This window comes from Mesocricetus auratus, unplaced genomic scaffold (genome assembly GCF_017639785.1).
Source record: "Mesocricetus auratus isolate SY011 unplaced genomic scaffold, BCM_Maur_2.0 Super-Scaffold_100691, whole genome shotgun sequence".
Lineage (NCBI taxonomy): Eukaryota > Metazoa > Chordata > Mammalia > Rodentia > Cricetidae > Mesocricetus > Mesocricetus auratus.
Genome location: NW_024429267.1, coordinates 47000823 through 47027252, shown reverse-complemented (window position 1 = coordinate 47027252; position 26430 = coordinate 47000823). Strand labels below are relative to the sequence as shown.

Here is a 26430-nt window from a genome sequence, read left to right as displayed (position 1 = left end):
ATAAAGGTGGACTGCACCTTTGGAGTGAGCCCTGGCCACTTAGAGCACTCTGGGAAAAGGCTAATGACTCCCTGAATAAGGAGCAGGCAGAGGTAAGGGTGGACTGCACCTTTGGAGTGAGCCCTGGCCACTTAGAGCACTCTGGGAAAAGGCTAATGACTCCCTGAATAAGGAGCAGGCAGAGGTAAGGGTGGACTGCACCTTTGGAGTAAGCTCTGGCCACTTAGAGCACTCTGGGAAAAGGCTAATGACTCCCTGAGTAAGGAGCTGGCCTGGGCATCCAGGGGAAGATGGCTAAGATATAGAAGCCCCAGAAAAGCCAAACCCAACAGAGCCAGGGGCACTCAGCGTAGGCTCTGCCCTCACCAGGTCTATAACCTTAGGAAGGGGGGAACAAAGACAGAGAGGGACCCAACATGGCTAATCCCTGCTCTCTGTAGTACTGCCCCCCCACCAACCAGGAAAAACAAAGGTCCAGCAGACAGAGCTGGGAACTGATGGAGGAGAAACCCACACCTAGGTTGCCAGCCTCAAGGCCAAGGCTCCCAGCCCTGACCACAGCAGCACTGCCAGGCAGGCAGCAGGCACTGAGACCCCAGCTCCCACCTACCTCGCCCTTCGGGTACCGGTAGCGGTACTTGTCCTGATCCCTGAGGGCAAACTCCAGTGGGTAGTGATCCTGGATTTCTTCGTAGGTCATTTCCTCACAGACACCCTAGGAAGACACAGCAGGCATCACACCACCCATGCCAGGCTGAAAAGACCAAACCTGGGTTGCAGCAGCAGACAGAGGGGAATCAGCATTTCCTGGGCAAGGGGACACTCCTACTATAAAGCTTACACTGTGCGGAAAAGCAGCCCCTCTCTGGACATTGAGTACACTGGCAGCCACATCCATAGGAAGCTATCAAAACGGTCCTTACCTATCCATCACATAGCTATCCAGTGGGTGATACAGGGCTTAGCACTAATGTGTGTCTTTTCCTAAGTCTTTAATTGTTTTGTTTTATTTTTTGTTCTTTGAGACAAACTCTCTACATACAGCCCTGACTGTCCTGGAGCTGACTTTGTAGACCAGGCTGGCCTCAGGCTCACAGAGATCCGCCTGCCTCTGCCCCCCCCCAAGTGTTGCAACTAAAAGGCACACACCACTACACCTGGCTTAAATTTTTTATTGCATTTGTTTGTTTGTCTGTTAGTTTATTGTGTGTGTACCCATGTGCTCATGGCATGGCATGGGTGTGGAGGTCAGAGGACAGCTTGCAGGACTCAGCTGTCAGGCTTGACAGCAAGTGCGCTTTTCCACTGAGCCATCTTGCTGGCCTTAAGTCTTGTCTATTATGGAAGTACTAAATATGAGTAGAGACTCTGTGTGAACTCATTTGTATGCTGGAAGGAGAGAGCAGGCCACAGTGGACAAGAGCGGGCTGGCAGGAGGGGGGGAGACGGGGATGGATGAACGGATGGACAGACAGATGACACATACACTATCTTATACAAACATCGAAACAAAACAAGCCAAGCTTAGCGCACTTAGCACTTAGTGCACTAGGAGATGGATCATGGGTACAGGAACTGAAGGTCAAGGGTGAGATCAGCCTGATCCATATGAGACCCGGTCTCAAAAAACAACGTAGAGCCTTTTGCAGAGGACCTGGGTTCAATTCCCAGCACCCACTTCAGGCATCTCACAACTGCCTGTAATTCCAATCTAGGAGATCTGATGCCCCAGATCCTCATAGGCACCTGGATTACTCACACACACACACACACACACACACACACACACACACACACACACACACACACACACACACACACACACACACACCACCAACAACAACAACAACAACAACAAAGGCACTTCAGAGACTGTTCAATGATTAAAAACGCTTGCTGCTTTTCCAGAGGACCCATGTTCAGCTTCCAGAAACCATGTTGGGGGTCACAGTCATCCAAATGTGACTTAAGCCACCTGCAACTCAAGTTCCAAAGAATCCAACGCCTTCTTCTGGTCTCTGCAGGCACCACACATCCATACAAATAAATAAAACATAGTCACCAGCAGAGAAGGTGTTGGAAAGTCCCGAAGAGTTATTTGAGGCACTGAAGAGATTGAACCATCTCGTGACCTACTTCACCTGGGTGAGACACCACTATGATACCCCTAAGGAACTAATACATGTTTTGAGATCAGAAAGTGAAACAGTGTTGTAATAAGTCCCTAAGAATGTGGAAGTGGTTACAGAGGCAGGAAGAATATTTTAGGTTGCTTTGAAGAGTCTGTTGGTAACAATGTATATGTTAAAGGGGATTGTGGAAAGGCTTAAAGGGAAGCAGGGATGATAAAGAAAGCCCTGGTCAGACGGCAGCAGGCGGGGGGGAAGGGGGGTATTGGTGGTGCAGGCCTCTAATCCCAGCACTGGGGAGGCAGAGGCAGGAGAAGAATCCAGTGAGAGACCCTGTCTCAAAAAAGTCAGATGGAGAATTACTTAAGAACACTTGGCATTAGTGTTGACCTCTGGGCTCATGCACACCTATATGCACATGTGCACAACACCCAGGAACCTGGACACAACATGCATGCACATGCATATACATACACACACACACACACACTCTCTCTCTCATGTGTGCACACACACGCCGTGTACAAACACACATGCACACACACGCATCTCTGTTGTCAACATCACCATAACCAGGCTGTTATATAAATGTGAGGTTGCCCATCGTAGAAGCAAACACTTGCAATCTCAATATTCAGGAAGCTGAGAAAGAGGATCATGAGATCCCAAGCCAGTCTGAGTGACAGAGCAAGATCCTGCTTCAACAGGAAAAAAGAAAGAAATGTGGGTGTTGGGGTGTTTCTGTGAAGCCTCAGAAGGAAGTGCTGGTCATGAGAAACTAGAGAAAAGATGATTACTGTTCTGAAGAGGTGGAGAACTTGGCTGAAGTATGTTCTAGTACTGGAAGCTATATATGATGCCTTCTTCTGGCCTCTGGAGGCACTACAGCTGCACAAGGTGCACATACAGACAAGCAGGCACACACACACACAAAGGAAAATACATAAAATGTTGGCTCAATGAGTGAAGCACTTGCTGGATAGGAACGAGGACTGGGGTTGAGATCCCCAGAACCCACTTAATGTCAGGTGGGCATGCTGGCCTGCATATAATCCAGCACATGGCAGGCAGACACAGTGAGAGACTGTGCCTCAAAATGTAAGGTGAAGAGTAGCTGAGAAGACACTCAGTGTCAACTTCTGATCTTCCCAAGCATATGCAAACACGCAAACACACATGAATGCATACTACACTACAAAAAAGTTGAGAAAACCGTCAAAGTACAAGCCATGTAGAAAAGCATTTCATATTTTTAAAAAATGAACCAAGGCCCTGGAACCCTGAGAGGAAGTAGGAGGGGCCTGAGACTGCAGCATAACCACTTAGAGGCACTTCCTGTACGACAGAGAGAGCATAACAGTGAAGAGACAGAAAACAGAAAAACAAAAAAAACTAGACTCCTTAGAGCTTCAAAGGGCGCCTCTGAAATAAAGGCTCATGCCGCCCCCGCGGCCCCCCCGCCTGCCTTTCAGTGTGGAGAAGGGCCGTCCTATCTGCACTTCTGCAATGGATGGAAACTCTGGTCAAGAAGAACAAGCAGACCTAATTCTGAACCCAGTGGCCTGAAGGCTGCACTCCTCCCAATGTGCAGAGGTGATTCACGAGGCTACGGCTCTAAGGCTGGACAAAGGAGTCACCAGAAGGGGGAAACACTACTCTGAGGGCTCTAGCCACAAAGCAATAGTCAGTCAGACTTTCCAAACCAGAAAGAAAAAGCAGAAGTAAAAATTAATTTTAAAACACAAACAGTAATAGAAACAAACTATCCACACAAAAGCTTATTAAGTGGGGAAGACACTGGAGAATCACTGGGCTTGCCGGCTGCCAGGTTATCCAGTGAAATACTGTCTCAAAGGAAGAAGGCAGAGCGCTGGGGTGGGTTACCCAACTTCACCCTCTAGCCTCTGGGTGCACCCAGGAGCACACAAATATGCGTATGCCTCACAAAACACATGTGTACACACACACACACACACACACACACACACCTCTCACAGACATACACACCACAAAAACATACACACACACCCCATGCCTCACAGGAATTTGTGTGTGTGTGTGTGTGTGTGTGTGTGTGTGTGTGTGTAGAATCTTCTCAGAAAAAGTTTTGTCACAGAGTGACCTACAAGCAAGTCAAGTCATGAACAAGGTAGATCATAATTAAATTCTGAAAACCATGATCAATGGGAATTCTGAAAGTGGTCAGAGAAGGGATATGCCTGGGCATGGCCAGAGGAACACAGAGCATGGCCATGAGCTGCTTCTCAAGCAGATGCTACAGGGACATCAAGAGAGCAACAAAACAGCCATATTGATTGATTATATATATGTATGTATCTTTTTTTTTTAAGACAGGTTTTCTCTGGTAGCCCTGGCTGGCCTGGAACTCACTGTGTAGACCAGGCTGGCCTCAAACTCACAGAGATCCTCCTGCCGCTGTCTCCCAAAAGCTGGAATTAAAGGTGTGCGCCACCACACTCAGCTGAAACAGCGACCTTACAGAGGTGCTGGGGCTGACAAGATGGCTCAGCAGATGAAGGCACTTGCCACCAAGTCTAGTGACACAAGTTCAGTCCCCAGGACCCACAGGGTGGAAGGAGCGAACTGACTCCAACAAGTTGTCCTCTGACCTCACATACACTGTGGCATGTGTCACAGACACCCAAAGAAAAATACATGAATGAATGAAAGAATGAATGAATGTCATTTGAAAGCAAACAAGCAAGGGCTAGATGGAGAGATGGCTCAGTGGTTAAGAACACTGGCTGCTCTTCCAAAGGACCCGGGTTCAATCCCAGCACCCACATGTCAGCTCACAACTGTCTGTAACTCCAGTTCCAGGGAATCTGACACCCTCACACAGACATACATGCAGGCAAAATTCCATTCTACAGTAAATAAATAAATAAATGAAAATTTAAAACTCTTAAAGGAGATGCTGGGCTGAGTGTGGCAGTATGTATACATTTTTAATCTAAGAGGCAGAGGCAGGTGAATCCCTTGAGTTTGAGGCCAGCCTGGTCTACACAGAGAATTCCAGCACAGCTAGGGCTACACAGAGAAACCGTGTCTCAAGGGGGCCAGGTGCCAACTGGGCCATCTCATGTGTATCTCCAAATTCCTCGTCCCTCTCTGCTGCTCTGACCACTCTGCACCGCACCCACCAGGCCATGAGGGATGAGACCACGGGAAGGGGAGGGAGCTGGTCACTCCCAGGCTAGGTCTTCACCGGAGGCCACATCCCATCTCACAGGCTGACCTTTCCTCCTGCTGTCATGTGGACAGTGACAGCAATGGTCCTGACTGTTAGGAGGTCAGTCCACCACAACAGGCTTCTCGGTTTCCATATCACTCGTCTATTTCTTTGTGAGAAGTTGCTCTGTAAGCCCTCGCGTTACTGTGACTGTGAAGAAGGGGCCAGTTGTCAGCCTAACCACCTGTACTTTGTCACTCTCTCCTTCTACTTTGCTTCTTTGACATTTTCCCTCTTCTCCTCTGAACGTTATTTTGGATTCAGAGACAAGACTATGAACGCCCTCATGACAACTGCCCCAGGCTTTGCATATAGAGCATCCCATAGCGAGCTCACCCATGCCAGGGGGGCTGCATCCTGCAGCTGTGGTAATCATCTCTCTAGAACCAGACTGCCCCTCAAGTGGTGACAGAGTGACTGCTTCTCCTGAACCCCTTTCAGAACTAGAGAGAAGCCCGTGACCAGACCACTGGCCTGACCAAACAAGACTTCCTGTTCTGGCAACTGTGCAAACCCCAAACCCTTCTCTCCGTTGCTTCCCCTTTACACGGAATCTCAGAGTTCCTCTCAGTCTGTGAGATGGACTGAGGGTCAGTGGACTCTGCATCTACCCATCTCAACAGTGGTCACACTGATTGTATCTCCGTCTTTTGCCTTGTCTCTGATTGTCATGGTGGAGTGGGTGGACAGGCTCCTAGAGCCAGGGTGTCTGCCCTAACACTCTAAGAACAAGTAGAAACAAGAATCTGTTTCTAAGTTTTTCTGTTTAGTCCAAGGTCTCATGTAACCCAAGATGACCTCAAACTGTAGTCAAGGTTGACCTTGAACTTTGTCCTTCCTGCCTCTATTTCCCAAGGGCAGAAATCACAGGTGCAAGCCACCATGACAGGTCTATGCACTGCTAGGGATTCCATCCAGGGCTTTCTGCACACTAGGCAAGCATCCTCCTAACTAAGCTATCTCCAATCCACAAGTGATGACTTAAGTTATTTTATATTAAAAAATCAAAATATGCACAGTAAAATATAGAGAACAAAAAAGAAATGTGAGAAAAACAATCATAATTATAGTATAATGATACTCAACTATTATGTAATGATGACCAAGTTTACAAAAAAACCCCTAAGAATGCAGAGAATTTGAAGGATATAATTACAGTCTCTGAAACTGATACATTATACTTACAAACTTTTCTCATGGAAATTTCATCCACACAGAAAATCAGAGACAACAGTAAAAACGGCACCTTGCTGGCACCTTTTAGCACGATTAGTAACAACATAGTGAACGTGTTTCAACTAAAATTGTAGCTGCTTCCTTCCCACCGCCTAACACGGGAGAGAGGGGCAGAAAGTGAGAAGGGAGGCACATAAGGCTGAGTGAGTCAGGCCTTCCCTCTGAGGTCCTTGCCAACAGGGTCTGGGAGCTGCTTCTAAACCGGTACCGACCTGTCAACGGCATGGCCACACTGTACTGTAAGATTCCACAGGCTCCTTACTGACTAAAGAAATAAGCTGTAGATCCTAAGAGGCCCACATGGCAGGGAAGTATGGCTGGCCTGTAGGAGCTTAGATACTGGCAAGTGTGCTGGGAAGACAGCAGCCCCTCACTCCTGTAGCCTTGAGAGATGACTCTTGGTAACGAGCACCTGGCTTGAAGGAGACCCCAAGCCGAGACAGACTTCCTGGCTGCCACTGTAATTGCAGAGAACCCAGCCACACCTGCCAGGTGTGCTTGAAGGGACTTGTGTGAGATTCCTCTGGAAGGGTCTCTTCCGGCCTCCATGGACAACCACACACATGGCATATACTCACAAAGATACACATGAATAAAAATAAAAAAAATTCTTAAAAATATACAAAAAAAACAAAGAGTATTTTTTATTTTTGCTTTTTCTAAGCCTAAGCTCAGAAAAGATAGGAAATCCACCAAATTCCTATTCTAGTAGCCGATAACTCAGGTTTCTGGCCTGTACCTGCCAGGCTCAGGGAAGCCCCACCCATATCTCTGGTGTCCTCCACTCCTCTTTTTCCTTTTTTTATTTTGTTTTTTATCAAGACAGGGTTTCTCTGTGTTAATAGCCTGGCTGTCCTAGAACTCACTCTGTACACCAGGCTGGCCTCAAAGTCACAGAGATCCACCTGCTTCTGCCTCCTGGATGCTGGAATTAAAGGTGTAGCCAACATGCTTATTTCTTCCTTCCTTCCTTTCTTTTTTTTAAAATTGCTTTTGTTGTTTGAAGCTGTTCTCACTCTATAGCCCAGGTTGGTCTTAAACACGTTACAATCCTCCTGCCTCAGCTTCACAGGTGGAGAGTTCACATGTATGAACCATCATGCCTGGTGCTGATGACTTTTTTTTAAGGTTTCTTAATGAGGACATGGTTCTGTTAACGAGAATAAGGAGTCATTGGTGAAACATTATGCTTGAATTTGCTTTAAAATAACCCAGTAGCAAAAGAGATGGAATAGTGAAAACAAGACCAATGTGAGCTGAGTGTGAGCATCCCGTGATGATGGCAGAGCACTGAGATCCAATCTGTCTGACGCTGACTATTAATTCTTTTACTTTCTGCATGCTATGTATTTAAGAAACTGGTCTGTTTAAAATTGCAAGTAGCCGGAGCCGGCGTTGGTGGCGCACGCCTTTAATCCCAGCACTCGGGAGGCAGAGGCAGGCGGATCTCTGTGAGTTCGAGACCAGCCTGGTCTATAAGAGTGAGTTCCAAGACAGCCTCCAAAGCCACAGAGAAACCCTGTCTCAAAAAAACCAATAAATAAATAAATAAATAAATAGAAATAAAAAAAAAAAAACAAAATTGCAAGTATGGTCAGCGAGGAGCTCATCAGGTAAAGGTGCTTGCCTGCCACCAAGGCCCATGCAGGTGGGAAAATAACCAATCCCTGTGGGTTGTCGCCTGACCTCTGGGAGAGCAACTGGCCTCAATACGTGCAGACACACAAACACAAAAGACATTGATAATGGTTTTAAACCCCAGAAGTATGACGATCACCGATTATTCTCCAGACCATACCGAGCACAAATGAAGGAGGGAGATTTTCCTTGGCCCAGAGGACAGCGCCCAAGAGGCAGGCAGGGGAGGAAGGGACAGCAATTACCGCGTCAATCTCATTGAGGACCTTCCACTGCTCGTAAGGCACGCTCAGCGCCTCCGCTGTCTGAATCGTCCTCTTCATCTGGCTCGTCCAGACCTTCAGGTCCTTGATATTCTGGTCACTGATGAACTGAGCCAAATGTTTGGCAAACTGAAACACATCACAGCATATTCAGCCCCACAGGTCCTGGGCTGCCTCAAAGGACACCAGAGCATGGGGTCTGTGGGGTTCTGTCCAACCTCAGGAAACAGGGTTAGTTAAAATCTGCACTAACTTCCATGATGCCGTCATCAAAGTGCTATTCTGTGCATTCTCCTCAGGTCCTAAGAGCAACCCCACATTGTCAGGTTCCTCCATCTTGATGCACTGTCCCAAGGCCATATGACCTCTTCTGTGAGTCCTTAATAACACCCCACCCCCAACCGTGTCAAGGCCTTTAGCGTACAGTTGGGACTCAGGCCGCTCTAACAGTAGCATAACTCTGCCAGGAAAGGGCCTGGCTGGTATCTGCTCAAGTGCATCTGCTTAGTGCCTTATCACCTTCCCTACATTCTAGACCAAAAAAGGCTGTCCACCTTGACCATACACTGGCTACAGAAGCCTCCTACTATTCATATACCCTCCAAAGGTACCAAAGTACAGATGCACGAATGTGCGCATCACACACACACACACACACACACACACACACACACACACACACACACACACACACACACACACTGACCTCCCTGCCCCGGGGAGACAGTCCAGGATCCCCACCAATCCGGCCTTTGAGGTTGAGTTCACTCTCCCCATGCCGGCAGAGGTAGATGGAGCGGGGTGTCACGTGGATGTTCATGAGGTAATAAACGATGCGACTCTGGATGTGGTCAGCTACGCGGTTCACCACGTAGCTCTGGCCCACGTCCATGATCTTGATGTAGGACAGATCTCTAGCCAGAGAGAAGGTAGAGAGATCCTGTGAGGGTGGCAAGGCCCTGGGGAGCACTTCAGAAGCCATAGGGACCTGCTCTAAAGCCTGCAACTCTAACAGTGGATTTGATCACAGCACACAGCTCTGTGAGCCGGTGAGCAGGTGATGGGGTGAGGTAGTGTGACACGCCACAGTGACACACAGAGAGGCACCGTGAGGGACACTCACCATGCTTCAAAGGTGACATCTAGAGAAGTGGTCAATCCAATCATGTCATGACTTGTACCACAGCTGCCTGTGTGTTCCCAGACCCCTTCCTGCCTCCCTCCGAATTCTGTAAGCTGAACCGAGACAGCTTTTCCGAGGGCTGACCTGGTAGCTGGCAAACACTCCACTCCCCTAAGTTCCTGCTCAGCTCTCCCTCAACAGTGAGCCTCGCCCAGGAACACGGTCAAGGTCACCTATGTGCCGAGGAGCTGCCACTCTCCTCACCAGGTAGCCAGTGGTTGAGAAGCGCAGGAGGACAGTGCTGGTGACAGCAGCTGACAAACCCAACTTGGCCACTTTCCCCACTCTGCACGTGTGCGACGCCTCTTAGAGAGGGCCCTATGCTGGCAGCGGTGGGGATGCGCTGTGACTTAGTCAGCAGTGCCCTGGGTATCCTCATTTGAGTTCTCACTGTCTGGAAAGATCATGCATCTGTGTGTCTGTTACCTTGATGTTATCAATAAAACCAGGAGCTACACCTACTGACAGGCCTGCCTGGGGCTGTCCCAGATAAGCCCCACTAGTGCAGTGGCACTACAGAGTGACAAGAAGCAATGCTGGGGGCCAGGGGACACGACAAAGCCACACACACAGAGGCCCAGGTGCCATTCAGCTCCGGCCTGGCTGCAGAGCCAGCAGAGGGAAGAAAGATGTGTCACCACGGCTGACACGGGCACCACAAGTCCACAAACGCCTAGAAGCCATCCCTCTAGCAGCTGCTTCTGTTCCTTGGTTTGTATGCATTATATATTCTTATGTAATTATAAACACCCAGACACATACTTATATTCCAGCCTTCCAGTTAATGCTGTGCAACCTACACTCCCACATCTCCCCGTAATTATGACTTATGGTGACTGATTTCAGCAAGGTCTCACTGCTATTTACTTAACTAACACTGGTTATACTTATGCCAAGATTCAGGAGGTGGCAAACTACTGCCAACAACTCAATTGCTGCCCACAAGCTGTTTTCTATGAAGTTTTAGTGGAACACACCCATGGCCACTTATTTACAGTTTCTTTTGCAGGACAATGGCACAGTCAGTTCACTGCAGCAGGGACTGTGAACCCTCCAAAGCCTAAATTAACTACTCACTGTCTAGCCTTTGCTGATCCCAGCTGCAGGACCCTCAGCTGGGCACCCACTATGGACTGACAGCCCCTGGCCACACGGCATTCCCGCTTGCTCTCCTATCCCAGAGGGAGGCGGATGGACCTGACACACATTGGCCACTGGCTGCTGTTCAGCCCCATCTCCTTCCCCAACTTCACAGCCAAAGAAGCAGATGCCTCTTGGAAAGACCCTCTGCGTGGAAATTAGGCTTGGTTTTATGATGGAACAGGACAAAGTCCGGGCTTGTAGAGCTCCAGATGAGGCAACAGGTGTTCTGGCCCAACGATTTCTGCCCCAAGGAGAGAGACAAGACAAAAGACCACCTCTGCCCTTTGGTGTGCCTCCCCAGCCACCACAGCAGGGAGCCACAATGAGGTGGCCAGGTGCCCCCCCCCCACTGCAGCTGCCTGCTTCCTCGCCCACCTGTCCAGGTCTTCATCCAGCGACTCATATGAGTTTTCATAGCACTCAATGCGCCTCATGAAGTCCTCAGTGGCCTCGTCGCTGTCCCGGTTGACGTAGTCAGGACTGCCTAACTTCACTTGCTGCCAGAGCCAGGAACAGAGCAAGGACACATCAGGGCTGGGGTCCAGACAGAGCGGAAAGCAAGGACACAGCTAGGGACCAGGGAGGTGGGGCCAGGCTAGGGCAGGGCAGGGCCTGAGGCTGCAGTCCAGCTGGGGACTGCTCCCATCAGGGATGGCTCTGAGGCTCCCATGTCTGAGTTAGTCTCTCACTCTGGAGCCCAGTGGGAAGCTCAAGGCTCTCTCTCTCTCTCTCTACCCTGAATTATCTTTCAAACTACATAGGCATCTTTTTTATTCCAAGACAGGGTTTCTCCATGTAGCCCTGACTGACCTGGAACTCACTCTGTAGACCAGGCTGGCCTCAAACTCACAGAGATCCACCTGCCTCTGCCTCCCAAGTGCTGGGATTAAAGGCGTGTGCCACCACTGTCTGGCTGACATGGCTATTCTTTAGACAACCAAAGAGTAAAGAATAAGAATAAAAATCCAGTCTGAATCTTAAATAGAAACACCCAGCCCACCCTGGCTGAAGCTCCTCTCCCGCTGCCCGGGGATTATGGGAGAGAAGGGAGAGAGGAGGAAATAAGCAAGAATGAAAGGCTGTGAGGCACTGGTCCTCAGGACCCCAGGCTCACAAAATCCAACATCAGTGAAAGGCCAGCCCAAGCACCAACCCAAACCTGGAGAGGGACCACACTGTTACCGTCACCATCACCGTCACCTGTCTCATTACCTCCCAAGGAAGTCAGATGCACCACTCACCACGATGTTGGCAGCTATGACCTCAGGATCCACACAGATAGATTCGACAAAGAAGGTCTACAGCAAGGGCGGAGCGCCAGGGAGAGGAGGCAGAAACACACATGGTTAGTGATGGGCACTGCCTCCCAGGGTCTCTCCCTTCCACCTATGGCCATGCTGACCAGGCCCGAGCATCCTCTAGCCAAGGGACATACCACTGTATCGTGGACCCTCCCACTACAGCCTTTGAGAGCAAGCTCCAGGAGGGGAGGACACTACATCTCCATCTCAAATTACACTCAGCAGCCCTAATGCCCAGCACCAGGAGGCTGCGAAAGGGGCCCAGATGTGCAGGAGACCTCACCTTGTAGCCATTCTGTTCCCCAAAGTTAAAGACCATGGCTCTTCGTTCTCGGGTGGTATTGGTTGCATCAAAAACCTAGGACCAAAGAGGGGTGAGCTCAGGATTCTGGCCCTGGGGAAGCAAAAGGCTGCCCGAGGCTACAGTACAGGCATCCCTGGGGACTGGGCTTCCTGCCAGGGTACCTGCTGCCCCGGCCACCAGCCTGACATGTCTCTAGCAGACGGGCAGGCTCACACAGAGGAATGCAAAGCAGCAGGGCTCTGAACACAGCAGGTGCTCAGGTCATGTATGACCAACCAAGTCCTAGTAGAGCCGGTTAAGCCTGGTACTACGGTTTGAATGTGGTTTCTCTCCTAAGGTTCGTGTTCAAGCTCTCCCAAGAGAGACAGATATAAGTCTGGTCTACCCAGCTCTGTGGTTTCCTATCTCCAGATGTGATCTTTTCCTCCCTCAGTGGCTCTGGCCATGATGCTATTAGATCTTAACAAGGCCTTGGGGGTTGGGTGGAGGTAGGGATGCTCAATCTGGAACTTTCAGCTTTGAAACTGTGAGCTGAATCTGTTCTGTGAGGGCCTGAGACAGGATCTCATATAGTCAGGCTGGCTCTGAACTTACTGTGTAAGACAGATTGGCCTCAAACTCTCAGAATTCTTCCTGCCTATGTTTCTCCAGTGCTGGGACTACAAGTGTGTGCCATCATGCCTAGCCACAAATCTCTTTTTTCTGTTCCTTTTTATTTTTATTACATTTAGAGAGAGCGAGTGTGCGTGTGTGCGCGTATGCGTGTGCGTGTGTGTATGTGTGTGTGTGTGTGTGTGTGTGTGTGCGTGCGTGCGTGCGTGCGTGCGCGTGTGTCCAAGCCAGGTGCCCTGAGTTCAATACCTGAGACTGACATGATAGAAGGAAAACCAGCTCTTGCCAGTTGCCTCTGACCCTGGACAGCTGTGGCACACTCCCACACATGTGCACAGAAAAAAGAAATGTTTAAAAAATATATTTTAAAAAACATTGGGAATGTTTCCCTTGAATCAAAAACAAAAACAAAAAAAAGACAGAAAAGAGTTTTTTGTTGTTGTTGTTGTTATTTTTCTTTTTAGGTTTTTCAAGACAGGGTTTCTCTGTGTAGCTCTGTAGACCAGGCTAGCCTCAAACTCACAGAGATCTACCTGACTCTGCCTCCTGAGTGCTGGGACAAAAAAAAAAGTGTGGTTAGGGTCGGCCTGGTCTATAGGGTAAGTTCCAGGGCTACAGGGCTACACAGAGAAACCCTGTCTCAAAACAATAAATAAATAAACAATTGGTGCCACTAAGAATTCTAGAAAAGGCAGCTAAGAAAATGGGAAGTACAGGGAGGTTGAGTTGCCAGAAAGTGGTAGAGGTGGTTTATTAAGAAATAATTTTTGAAGCCGGGCGTTGGTGGTGCACGCCTTTAGTCCCAGCCCTCCGGAGGCAGAGGCAGGCAGATCTCTGTGAGTCAGTGGCCAGCCTGGTCTACAGAGTGAGTTCCAGGATAGCAAAAGCTGTATCATGAGGCCTTGTTTTGGAAAAAAACACCAACCAAACAAAAAGAGGTACTTCTTCTGTCAGGCAAGGCCTCAACCCAAGTTTTCCTCAGCACTTTTTTTTTTTTGTTGTTTAGAAGTGGGTCTCAGCTGACCTACAACTCCCTAGACAGCCAAGGATGTTCTGACTCTCCTGTCTCTGCCACCATAGTATTGGAACTACAGGCTGGCACTGGCTCACTCAGTTTATTCTGCGCAGAGGTCAAATCCTAGTTTTCCTGCCTGCTAGGCCGGCCCTCCTCACTGAGCGGCGTCTCCAGCCACTTTACTGAAGAAAACACACCTGTGGGGTTCACTTCAATAAAAGAGGTCAGCAAAGCAAAGTGAAGGGGACCAGGTCACAGGACCAGAACAGGTGCTTGTCCCAGGAGAGAGGAGAAAGGAGCCTGTGGAGTGTTGGCAGTGCCAGCGCCATGAATGCAGACAGAGCTCCCAGGAGGCACGACTCAAGAGGAAAGTGCTAAGGAGGAGATAGCCCCAGTGGTGGGTGATAGCCCTTCCTCACAGTGTCAGGGCACACTGCCCAGTCACACATGTCACGTGACTGCAGGGGTCACACTCCAGGAGGATTTCCTCACCTGGACTCAGCTGCTTTCTGAAATCACTAACTATGGGCAGGGCAGGACTCCCTGTGCCAGGAGACCAGTCATATGTGTGAAAGACTGAGGTAAGCTGCCGGTCCTAACTTCTAGAGGAGGAACCGCAGAGTTAAATGCAAATACACACCCGGGGAACATCTGGCCCACACACTTCCTTCTGCATCGCTTCTGCATGTTTATCCCTCTGGCTGGCACCCTCGGGCATTCAGGGGCACAGGGTGGTGGTGAGGAATCCTATGTCTCACTCTCGGCTGTTTCTAGGGTGTCACACTCACCGCCACATGTCCCCCTTCCTCACTGAGGAACTTCCGGACGTCAGAGAGGGCTGTCAGGGCACACTGCCTTCAGGAGAGAAGACACAGAGTCAGCCTAGCGTCCAGCCTTTAGCCCTACCACAGACAGGACGGGTCAGTCCTCGGGTCTGCTCCCTTTGCAAGGTTTCCCTCCTGCTGGCTAACCGTCAGCGTCTGGCTGTCACAGGATGGAAGACTGCGTGTCCCTGGGTATCAGGTCCTGTGAATGTTATTCTCTGCATTCCCCTCATCTCCTCATCACGGCACCGCTGCCACTTTGCCATGCTCATGACTCCTAAACGATTATCAAGATAAGTGCTTTTCTTTAATTTTTGGCTTACTTATCTTATTTTGTGTATATGAGTGTTTTGCCTGTATGATGTACACCATGTGTGCCTGATGCCCTCAGAGGTCAGAAGAGGGTGTTGGATCCCCTGGAACTGGAGTCAGAGACGACTGTGAGCCACTATATGGATGCTGGGAATAGAACTCAGGTTCTCTGCAACTGCAGCAAGTGCTGTTAACCACACGGCCATTTCTCCAGCCCCAAGATAAGTACTTTTCAATCCGACATTCTCTGTGTACCTCAGGCTGGAGCAGCAAGGGAGGACACAAAGGCAGGATCCTACCCTGGAGGAGAGAATTCCACAGACCACCTCCTACTGAATAACACTACACTGAGATGTCGCATTTGCTATAAAATGAACTGACACATGTAGTGACCATTCTCACTTTGTCCATTTCTCCCAAAGGTCTGGAGAAACAAAGCTATTTCTAGTTTGTTTTGTGTGAGACAGGGTCTCACCACATAGCACTGGGTGAACCAGACCAAGGCAGCCTTGAACTCACAGAGATCCACCTGACTCTACCTCCCAAGTGCTAGGATTAAAGGAGTGCGCCACCACTGCCCAGCAATAATAATGTTTTTTAAGAAGCTGGAGAGATGGCTCAGTGGTTGAGACACTTGCTGCTCTTGCAGAGGGCCTGGGTTCAATTCCAGCCATCCACATGGAGCTCACAACTGTCCACAACTCCAGTTCTAGGAAATCTAACACCTTCTTCTGACCTCACAGACATCAGGCATACATGTAGTGCACAGACATACATGTGATCAAAACACTCATTAATATAAAATAAATGTTTTTTAAAGTTTTTCTAAATATTTATTTATTCATTTATTTATTTTGTTTTCAAGACAGGGTTTCTCTGTAGCTTTGGAGCCCGTTCTGGAACTCGATCTGTAGACCAGTCTGGCCTCAAACTCACAGAGATTCACCTGCGTCTCCCTCCTGAGTGCTGGGATTAAAAGCATTCACCACCACTATCTGGCAAAAGTTTGTGTTTTTTTTTTTTTAAGTGTTTTTCTTTTGCCAAAAACTCTGAATTCTGAGTCTAGAAAACTAGCATTGCTGGGGCATTTCTTACTACCTGCCTGTAGATCAGCATGTTCAGGGCTAGGATCTTTCGTGAGGACTTCTGATTATGATCTACTGTGTAGGAGGAATCTCAGGACCCCAAAGGAAACAGCAAGAGAACATTCTAGGAGCCTGGGTACACACTCTTGAGTGTGCAAATATACTTGTGTTTGCATGTCTGTGTGTGGGCAGGTCTGCATGAGTGTACTGTACCCAGGTAAGGGCATGGAAGTGTGTGAGAACCCCTTGGACCCATACTAGAGGAACTGAGGGCATCCTGTGCGACTCCAAGGAGATAACTCAGGTGCTGGCTCCTGCTTTCCTCGGGACGCCCTTGCTTTCTGTCACTCTTTTGTAATGAACTTTAGCCATGATGAGTCCTGGGAGTCATCCTTGCAAATCACCAAACCTGAAAGGCAGCCTTAGCGACCCAAGTGCACTTGGTGTATAGATGTATACAAAGGGGTAAGCATGTGTGTGTGTGTGTGTGTGTGTGTGTGTGTGTGTGTGAGAGAGAGAGAGAGAGAGAGAGAGAGAGAGAGAGAGAGAGAGAGAGAGAGAGAGAGAGAGAGAGAGAGAGAGAGAGAGAGAGAGAGCTCATGCATGGTAACAGAATACAGCATGCATGTGCCTGATGGTATGTGTCCATGTGCCTCTACATCTTCATACCTGACTGACACCTCCCTCTTGCCTAGCTTCATGTATCTGAACACTGTATAGGTCTTGAGACCTCAACAATGTGTGTGGGGGGGCTAGGCCTCAAGGAAAGGCAGTCCTTTCTTCCAGACTTCTCGTTTAAGACTTGGGTGGGCACACATAGTGGCAAATACCTGTAATCCCAGCACTTGGAGACAGGAGGATCAGACGTGCAAGTCATTCTTAGCTATGTAGCAAGTTCCTGGCCAGCCTGAGCTGTCATTTATCTCAAAACAAAACAGACAAACAAAAGTCCCTTTTGCTCCTGGGCTGGGGGTGCAGTCCAGTTTATCCCTGGCTCAATCCATGTACTGCAAACAATAACAAACAAAAACAACAAAACTGCACAAATTAGACACTTCTGTTCTTTCATTATTCCAATTACTTAAAAGAAAATCTGGGATGGTCAATGGAAAATAGCCCTGTGGCCAAGTGGCTAGATCCAGGCTTTAGGTGTAAAACAAAACAACAGGAATGTCCCCTCTTCGACCATAGGTCCCTCTGTCCAGCAGGAATGTCCCATCTCCTACCATAGGTCCCTCTGTCCAGCAGGGTGACCTAGGGTTAGTTTCTCCAACCCTTCTGTGTCTGGGCTTTCTACATTTGAATTATTATTTGAATTAATTAATATTTGAATAATTATTCCCCAGATTCTGACCTTTTGGGGTAGCCTGAGTGAAATGGCTGGCAGATTTGGAATACTAACCAATACTATCACTTTCTGAGCAGAGCTCCACCAGTGATCAGACAGATCATTTACCAGGGCCCGCTCTGATTTAGATTTTGCACTGAGACATTCTTTGACGTACTAGCTACGAGATACTTGAGTGAGTGAATGATGGACAGTTTTTGTTGTTATTGTTTGTTTAATTGATTGGTTTTGGGTCTTTGAGGCACAGATTCACGCTGCCCAGGCTGGTTTTACACGGTGTAATGGACTCCTGATCCTCCTGCCTTCACCTCCCAAGTGCTGGGACTGTAAGCGCGGACTACCAAACTCAGCTGTGATGGACATTTTCAGTGGTAAATACTTTAACGTTCACAATTACTCAGCTACTTCAAACGTGAAGTAACCTACACAGAAATGTATGAGGCTCCTGGACTCAGAGCCTCAGTTTCCTTACTTACAAAACGGGGACAGTGGAATTAGACATCAAGCACATGGTAGATTCAAGTATCCATACATCCCCTAGCTTCTAGTTTTACTTAAATGTCAGACTCCCTTTCTGGGTGCCTCAGCCTGGTCTCACCCCTATGACACAAGAGCAGAGGAAGCAAGTTCAAGCGCACAGTGGGGCACTCCTGCCCCCTTGTGGCCAGAGAGGGAAGAGGTAGCCTGGTATCCCTGGTGGTAGCTGCAAATCAGCACCATGGCCTCTATCCCCAGGCTGACTTAACTTGAGGAAGTTAGGAGAGCTAGAGCAGCTTCTGGTATTGTCCTAGCAAGATGGCTGAGGCCAGAGCAAGTCTGTACCACCTTAGGCTGACATGCAGCATGTGGTGGCGTTAGTTTTAACCGTCACCTAGACACCATCTTAGAATTAATTACCTGGAAAGAGACTCAGGGACAGACAGCACAGGTCAGGTGGGCTTGTGGGCATGTGTATGAGGGATTTTGTTTTTTTAAGGATTTATTTTTATGTGCATTGGTGTTTTGCAGGCATGTATGTTTGTGTGAGGGTACCACGTCCCCTGGAACTGGAGTCACAGACACTTGTGAGCTGCCATTTGGGTGCTGGGAATTGAACCTGGGTCCTCTGGAAGAGCATACAGTGCTCTTAACCAGAAAGCCATCTCTTCAGCCTCTGAATTTTTTTGCATTAGGTTCATTGAAGTGGGAAGACCCACCTTGAACATATGGGTGACACTTTCGTGGCCTGGTCCCTGAACTGTATGAGAGTGAAAGCCAAGCTGGGCACACACTTATATCTCTCAGCTCCACTGTAGAGGTGACCAGCTGCTGCAAGCTCCTGCTTTGTCTTCCCTCAGACAAACCAAACAGGCTTTTCTCCCCTACGCTTTTTGTTGGGTGTTTTTGTCTATTGTTTTATCAGAAGTAAAGACAGGATAAGGCTTAGTTTTGTTGTTGTTGTTGTTTGAGACAGGGACTCACATGTAGCCCTGGATATCCTGGAACTCACTATGCAGACCACGCTGTCCTAGAACTCACAGAGACCTGTTTGCATCTGTCTCCCAATCGATGAGATTAAAGATGTGTACCACCAGGCCTTGACAACCCCACAAATCCCTTCTCAAAAAGTTCAAGTATGAATCGTGAGGGTGACAGAGATCATATGAAAATTTCTATCTCATGAGTGTCAATTTCTTACTCCACAGCATCCAAGCCATGTTAAACCAAAACCAATGTACATGCCAAGAACATGCCAAGCACATAGCAAACATATTCCAATATTCATGAGAGTGCTATCCTGGGGCAGAAGAGGAAATAACATGCATCTTCTACAGCAGCCTGGAGTAAACAAAAGCAGTGCCTCCAGGCCATACAATGACCACTGACCTGTCCTGCCTAAGCCTCTCCTCTCACTGAAGCTTCATCCTCCCTTCCCGTAGAATTGCCTTACCAAGGGCTCTTAATACCAGGGAGAGATGGAACAGCCATTAGGAGGCTACGCACAACTTCTCCCTAAACCTTTTCACAACCTGAGAGGTTAAGAAGCCAGATCAAGAGCTGGGTATGGGGGCAAATGCCTTTAATCCCAGAACTCTAGAAACAGAGGCAAGCTAGGGTAATATAGTGAGATACTGTCTCAAAAAAATAAAGAAAAGAAAAAACAAAGATGACAATTCCTTCAGTCACTCATCATGGAGTCAGCCCTGTCAGTCAGTCAGCATCAGACTGTGCTGTGGGAGCTCAGCAGCAGCTCAAGTAACTGATGGTAACTAGGCTCCACACGCCTTCTCCACAGGAATGCCCTACCCCAACCTTCACCACACTTACTTCCTGATTTTCAGGCCTTCTTCATTGTCTGGGAGGAAAAATTCAAAAGATTTGTATGTCTTGACCGTGTCCCGGCGATACTGGCCAACGTTGAATTCTAGGGGTAGAAGACGCTTAGCTTTCCCCTGACAGCAACCCCACCAACCCTTCCCAGAACCCCTCCCCAGGCCCTGCCACCACCAGCCTTCTCCTCCCTCCCGTGACCCCCTGGGGCCTCACCCCGAGTAGGCACACCAATCCAGTTGAGGTACCGGGTCAGCTTCTTAGAGATATAGGTCTTGCCCCTGGCTGGCAGGCCCACCATGACAATGAGCGTCGGGCAGTTGGTCATGCAAACTGGAAGGGAAGCAGCACGGGACAGTTAGTCTGGGTTCTCCTCGTGATGGGATCTGGAATCACCATGGTCTATGAGAGCGTCCCATTAGGGTAGCTGAGGGAGGAAGGCCGTCTTAATGTGGGCAGCACCATCCGTGGTCTAGGGTCCTGGACTCAGAGAGAGTGAGCAAGTCGAGCATCGTATGCTCTCACCTCTCTGCTTCCTCACCGGGGTGCAAGGTCGCCAGCGACCTCAGGCTCCTGCCTCCTCAGCGCCCTTGCCATCATGAGCTGTCCCCTTCAACTGTGATCCAGAAAAGCCATTTCCTTCCCTAGGTGTCTGTCAGGGACTTTGTCATGGCGACAAGGAGAGTGACTAATTCAAACACTTTATCGCACGCTGCTGGAGCTCCGAGTCTCCCTCTCTCCCAGGGTTTTATCAGACCGCGGGCACGGGAGCAGCACCAGCTGTGCTCTCCTGGCATCAGACACTCTCTAGTACCCCTGGGTCCAGCGTGTGGCCGCCATGTGCCCTGTCCTCACGTCTGTCTGGGTCCTCACGTCTGTCTGGGTCCTGTGTGTGGCTGCCATGTGCCCTGTCCTCACGTCTGTCTGGGTCCAGCGTGTGGCCGCCACGTGCCCTGTCCTCACATCTGTCTGGGTCCTGTGTGTGGCTGCCACGTGCCCTGTCCTCACGTCTGTCTGGCTTCTGGCACCTCACCAGCCCTGCTCATCACAAAGCACACGCATACATGTGAGCACAGCCAGGCCAGCAGCTACACACTCCAGGCGCTTCCTTCTGTCCATGCCTGCCTCTCTCATCTAGGAATCCATACCCTAACCTCTACTTAGCTCCGTTATCTGCCAGCTCCACTGCCTTCAACAAGGAGCTCCTTTCCCAGGGCACCCACATGTGTACCTGGGGCCCCCCACTTGGTCACCTCACTAATGACTGTCATCTCTGAACTGACTGTTTGAGTAGCTATTGTATGTGACTGTCCTCCAAGCCAAGCAGCCACCAACTGCACCCCTTTGCAAAAGCGTTCTCCTGGCTAGGTTTGCTGATTGTTTATTCCCTCATGGAGGGGTGAGTAGGGTCTTGAGACCCTCACCTGAGAATCCAGCTGCTTCCTACACCCATGTAAGTAACCCTCACCTATGTTCTGTAAGGAAGTCCAATAAACTCGTCGGCTCTTCAGACTGAACTTCTGCAGAGCTGTGCCTCAGTGTGCCGCTGGGACCTTGGGGGTAGACCTTGTTTCTGTCTCCCCAGGGAAGGAGTTTTAGCCCGGTATCCCCGCTGCTCGTCTTCCTGCTCTGGCTTGGCACTCACGCTCGGTAATATGAGCAGGGAGGCAACATCAGGGAGAGGACCACAGGAACTGAGAGCCCAACAATAACAGTTCTCCTGACGGTCTGCTCATCACCGTCTCACATGCTACCAAATCAGGTGTCATCCAGAGAGTCTGCCAAAGACCCGTCCACAGCTTCCCTGAGCATCGGCTGCCACCAAAGCAGCAGGACTGTCTGTGACTCAGCTCAGTTTCCAGTGTGGCCAGATGTGGTCCCACCCTAGAAGTCACAGGAGCCTTCCTTTCCATCACCCACAAGACCAGGGCCAGTGAAACCACAGGGGACAGATTGATGAGCGGGTGTGGGGAGCTGGCCCTGTCCTCCTCTGCCCAGACCATTGGGAGCCCCTCCCAGCTGTCTCTCTAGGGACAGCTCTGCCTTTCAGCAGTAAGGCAAGTCTCAGTTTCTACTTTGCTTGTGACACCTTCTGGCAACTCAGAGTCTTGGTGTCGTCACCGGCATGACCTAGCACTTTCCCCATGGAAAAGCTGGGGCACTTCTGGGGAGCTGCGCCCTTTGCCTTGCCCCGGCAGCACCCTGGACGACAGACACAGGTGTACTTCAGCCCCGACTGCACTTAGGACTTGGGATGTAGGTAGTGTCACTCCTGTGCGTCATCCAAACTGTGAACTCCAGGGGAGGGGAGAAGGGGACCTGGGCTAAGGAAGAGTGAGGCCACTTGCAGAATAACCTAAGTATTGGCTAAGGCGAGAGGAAACCGAGTTAAGCAAGGCCCGGCCTCCTCAGGGCCAGAAGACTGCTCAAGTCTGTTGTTTGCATAATTCCTGCCCTGGATGACCAGGAGCTCTGAAGCAATTTAAAGAGAGTACATCAGCCATTTACTATGGCAACCATCCGCTCATCCCTGCCCATCCTTGCCCTTCCTGGTGAGCCTCACCCCCCCCACACACACAGTCACTGCTCTTTCAGCGCTCATGATTTCAAGATCCAGGTACTGTACCTACTCTTCACATCCGTTTTGCTCAGGGTGACTATTGCTATGATGAAGCACCATGAATAAAGCAGCTTGGGGAGGAAAGGGTTTATTCAGGTTACACTTCCACACCACTGTTCATCACTGAAGGAAGTCAGGGTAGGAGCTCACACAGGGCAGGAATCTAAAGGACAAAGTTGGAGCACAGGCCACGGAAGGCTGCTCCTTATTTTCTTGGACATTATAGCTTGCTCAGCCTGCTCTCTTATAGAGCTCAGGACCCACAATGGATGGGCCCTCTGCCATCAATCACTAAGCAAATGTCCTACAGGCTTGCCTGCAGCCAGATCTTCTGGAGACATTTTCTCCCTTGAGGTCCCCTCCAATCTGATGACTCTAGCTTGCGTCAAGTTGACATACAACTGGACAGCACAACATCTACTTGCCCAGAGCAGACCTGGGCCCCCCTTATAGCCACAGCCTCCTCCCAAGTCCCTGGTGACAGCTCCCTCTTCCCCACTCCCATTGATATGAGGGTGGGCAGTCGGGAGCAGACTGGATCTGGGCACAAAACAAGGCAATAAATTAGTGATCACCTCTGCTCCTCAAGATAAGCTCTGAAGAAATAACTCAAAGCAAACCAAAGTTCAAGAACATTCGAGGCAGCTTTGCTTACAACAGCATGATGTGGAGATAATCCCTAGAGGGGAGAAATTAGAGACAAAGGCAGAACAAAGAGGGTTGGTTACACCTCAGACCCTGAGAGTCATGGAGCAGACATGGGGTGTGCAGTCACAACTCCAGCCCTGAGCCCACAAGGGCATCTAGCAGCCAGGACAGCAGGACACACTGTCTCCAACACCAGACACACAGAGAGAAAGCGGTCTGAAGACATGTCAACTCAGCCCTTTCAAGTTCCCTTTTCCACAATTTATTGAAGGCCACAGAGCCCTCGGAGCCCCAGGGCCTGAGACACTGTAGCAGTAGAGAGAACCTTCCAGCCGGCCTACATTCAGCACTTCCACCACAGGCACAGTCAAAGCTCCTGGAGTGGATTCTGGGTAGACTCCTGAATTGATTGTACCTGCTCCCGCCATCTTGGCCAGAATGAGGAAGGAAGAGTTCTTAAAAATTAAGCAATATGGTTGACAGTTCCACTCAGAGGACAGAAGTTATCTCTCCTGTTGCCTTGTGCACACACACAAGTCCTGTCACACAGGAGGAATCATGCCATCCTGTCACCTTTTGGCTGAAAAAAGGCATCAGAAGTCAGACACAGTGGCATACGCCTTTATTCCTGGCACCAAGAGGCAGGCAGATCTCTGTGAGTTGAAGGCCAGCCTGGTCTATAAAGCAAGTTCCAGGACAGCCAGAGCTGTTACACAGAGAAACCCTGTCTTAAAATAAAACAAAAAGCACTTGCCCTTGCAGAAGTCCAGGGTTTGAGTCCCAGCACCCATACAGAGGATCACAAGGGTCCATGACTCCAGTCCCAGAGATCTGATGCCTTCTTCTCACCTCTAAGGACATCAGACACATACATAGAGCACAGACACACATGAAAGCAAAATACTCATACACATAAAGTAAGTAAATAAATACAAAAACTTCAAAAAAGAGGAAAATGATATCCTGTCACCCAGGAGGCAGAGGCAAGAGGGCCATCCAGGAGGTCAGCAGGCCTGCATAGTGGGTTCCTAGCCATCCAGAGCCTGCTCCAGGAGACTACATTCTCAAAAACAAACAAAAGAAAAACAATGTCCCACCTGCCATGGTCCTGGGCCCCTCCTCATCCCCTGTTCCATCTCCCCTGAGCTCTTACAGCTCTAAGCTAGGCTCATAATGGTAGGGAAGGTTTACAGCTCCCAGACATGGTAGATGTGGCTCTGAAATTTATAAATCACCAAATTTTATCAACTGCTCATGGTGTTTGAGGTGGGGAACATGGCCAGGGGACTAGAGGCCAGAGGAAACCTACAGCCAGCCCAGAGAGCTGAGGGCACTGCTTCTCCCTTCCCATAAGGCCCTGTGGTGAGGCCAACCTTCCCCAGCCTACGTCAGGTCTTCACTGTGCTTACGTCCTGCAACCTGGCAGAAGCTCACTGTGCAGAGAGTAGAATGCTGCACAGGTGCGTGACCTGTGACCTCTGTGACCTCTGTGACCTATGGCTGGGGCCCAGACTGCCATCCCCAGGCACAGATCCAAAAGCTTCATCTTTGGCCATGTCACCCCAGAAAAGCATGGTCTACAACTTAGACTATTCCAACGCTCTGACACCGACAAGCCATTCACTTATACAAGAGCCACTTTTTTTTTTTTTTTTTTTTTTTTTGGTTTTTCAAGCAGGGTTTCTCTGTGTTGTTTTGGAGATTGTCCTGGAACTCGCTCGGTAGACCAGGCTGGCCTTGAACTCACAGCGATCCGCCTGCCTCTGCCTCCCAAGTGCTGGGATTAAAGGCGTGCGCCACCAACGCCCAGCCAAAAGCCACTTTTGTTTGTTTGTTTTTTGTTTTTCTAGACAGGGTTTCTGCGTGTAGCCCTGGCTATCCTGGAACTCACTCTGTAGATCAGGATGGCTGCACTCAAAGACCCACCTGCCTCTGCCTCTCCGGGATTAAAGGCATGCGCCATGACTGCCTGGCACAAGGAGCACATTTTAACCCTACACTTAGAGCTTAGAAGGGACATACAGGTCCTGCCTCAGAAGCAGATACCTGAGCAGGTCCCTCCTCTGCGGGCCTCAGCTCCCTTCCACCTCTAATGAGGGGGTGCCTCAGGCTGACACCTTAATCCCCACTCTGAACAGTGAGAGATTGGTGGGAAGACTGCTTCTGCTTTTCTTTCTTTCCTTTCCTTTTGCTTTTTGTTTGTTTGTTTGTTTTGTAGCTCTGACTGCCCCGGTACTCACTAAGCAGACCAGGCTGGCCTGAGACTCACAGAGATCCTCCTGTGCCTGCCTCCTGAGTGCTACGATCAAAAGTTTGCACCAACATGCTCAGCCTGACCCCACTTTTCAAGCATCCGCTCATCAGAGGTAAAGACGATAATGGTGTGTCATCCTAGGGTTGGGGTCTAGAGCTTTGCTCCTTGCCCCAAGATCACAGAGCTGGTCCAGGATGCCGCTTCAGTGCTCCTAGCTCCAAAGTCCAGTTTCCTACTCCTCCCGTAACAGGTGCAGCCACCCCTTCATCCTGTCCCCCCAGCCCCCCACCCCCCTCCACCACTCCCCAGCCCCCACCCCCACCACCCCGGGCAGGACCACAGTACTAATAAAGGCTGGTGAGGAGCTGCCTTAATGCTTCCAAAAGAACGGCTGGCCTGTCTCCACAGTCCCTGGAGACTCAGAATGTGTCTGGACGGCCGTAGCTCTGCCAGTACCCATACTGTGGTCAGAGCCACCACCCACAGGAACACAGTCTGCTTATGAACCTCGGCCATCCTACCAGGACCCAAGTGTGATCACATATGCCTTCCCACCCCCACTCTTCCAGGACTCTCATCAGGGTAAAGGTCAAAGCCATGGCCTCAGACTGACCTTGGCAACAGAAGGCCAAAGGACCCTCCCCTCCCTTATCACACACAGCAGCCTTCAGGAATGCAAGGAGACCCTGGCACATCACACAACAGCCTCGTCTCCATTTCCATATCTGCACCACCAACGGACTAGATGTTCTCTGAGGTCTTTGCCAAGCTGCAAATTCATTACAATATTTGAATTACTCCTAAAACAATTTTTTCCTTTTCCCTGTTAATAAAACAAAACACAGACTCGTTTAAGAACAAACAGAAGAACCAAGGAAGTAGATGAAAACACCCAGGATCCCAGAAGAGGTGAGTCACTTAGTAATTCACAAATTTCAGCAGATCTCCATGT

At 49.6% G+C, this 26430-nt stretch overlaps 1 protein-coding gene across 4 annotated transcripts in view; it reads right to left on the bottom strand.

Moving 5' to 3' along the window:
* Pfkfb4 (6-phosphofructo-2-kinase/fructose-2,6-biphosphatase 4) overlaps positions 1–26430 on the bottom strand; it is a 38282-nt gene that overhangs the window by 7023 nt on the left and 4829 nt on the right. For 3 of the 4 annotated variants that reach the window (XM_021230001.2, XM_021230003.2, XM_005074966.4), the window contains exons 2-10: positions 20173–20289; positions 19954–20050; positions 14866–14932; positions 12430–12504; positions 12087–12143; positions 11221–11342; positions 9226–9433; positions 8502–8648; positions 611–715 (exon numbers count right to left, since the gene is read on the bottom strand). In XM_021230001.2, coding sequence (XP_021085660.1) covers positions 611–715; positions 8502–8648; positions 9226–9433; positions 11221–11342; positions 12087–12143; positions 12430–12504; positions 14866–14932; positions 19954–20050; positions 20173–20289 — 995 coding nt within the window. Of the gene's footprint in view, positions 1–610; positions 716–8501; positions 8649–9225; positions 9434–11220; positions 11343–12086; positions 12144–12429; positions 12505–14865; positions 14933–19953; positions 20051–20172; positions 20290–21424; positions 22641–26430 lie in introns of those variants that run through there. The other variant, XM_021230002.2, reaches the window with a different exon arrangement.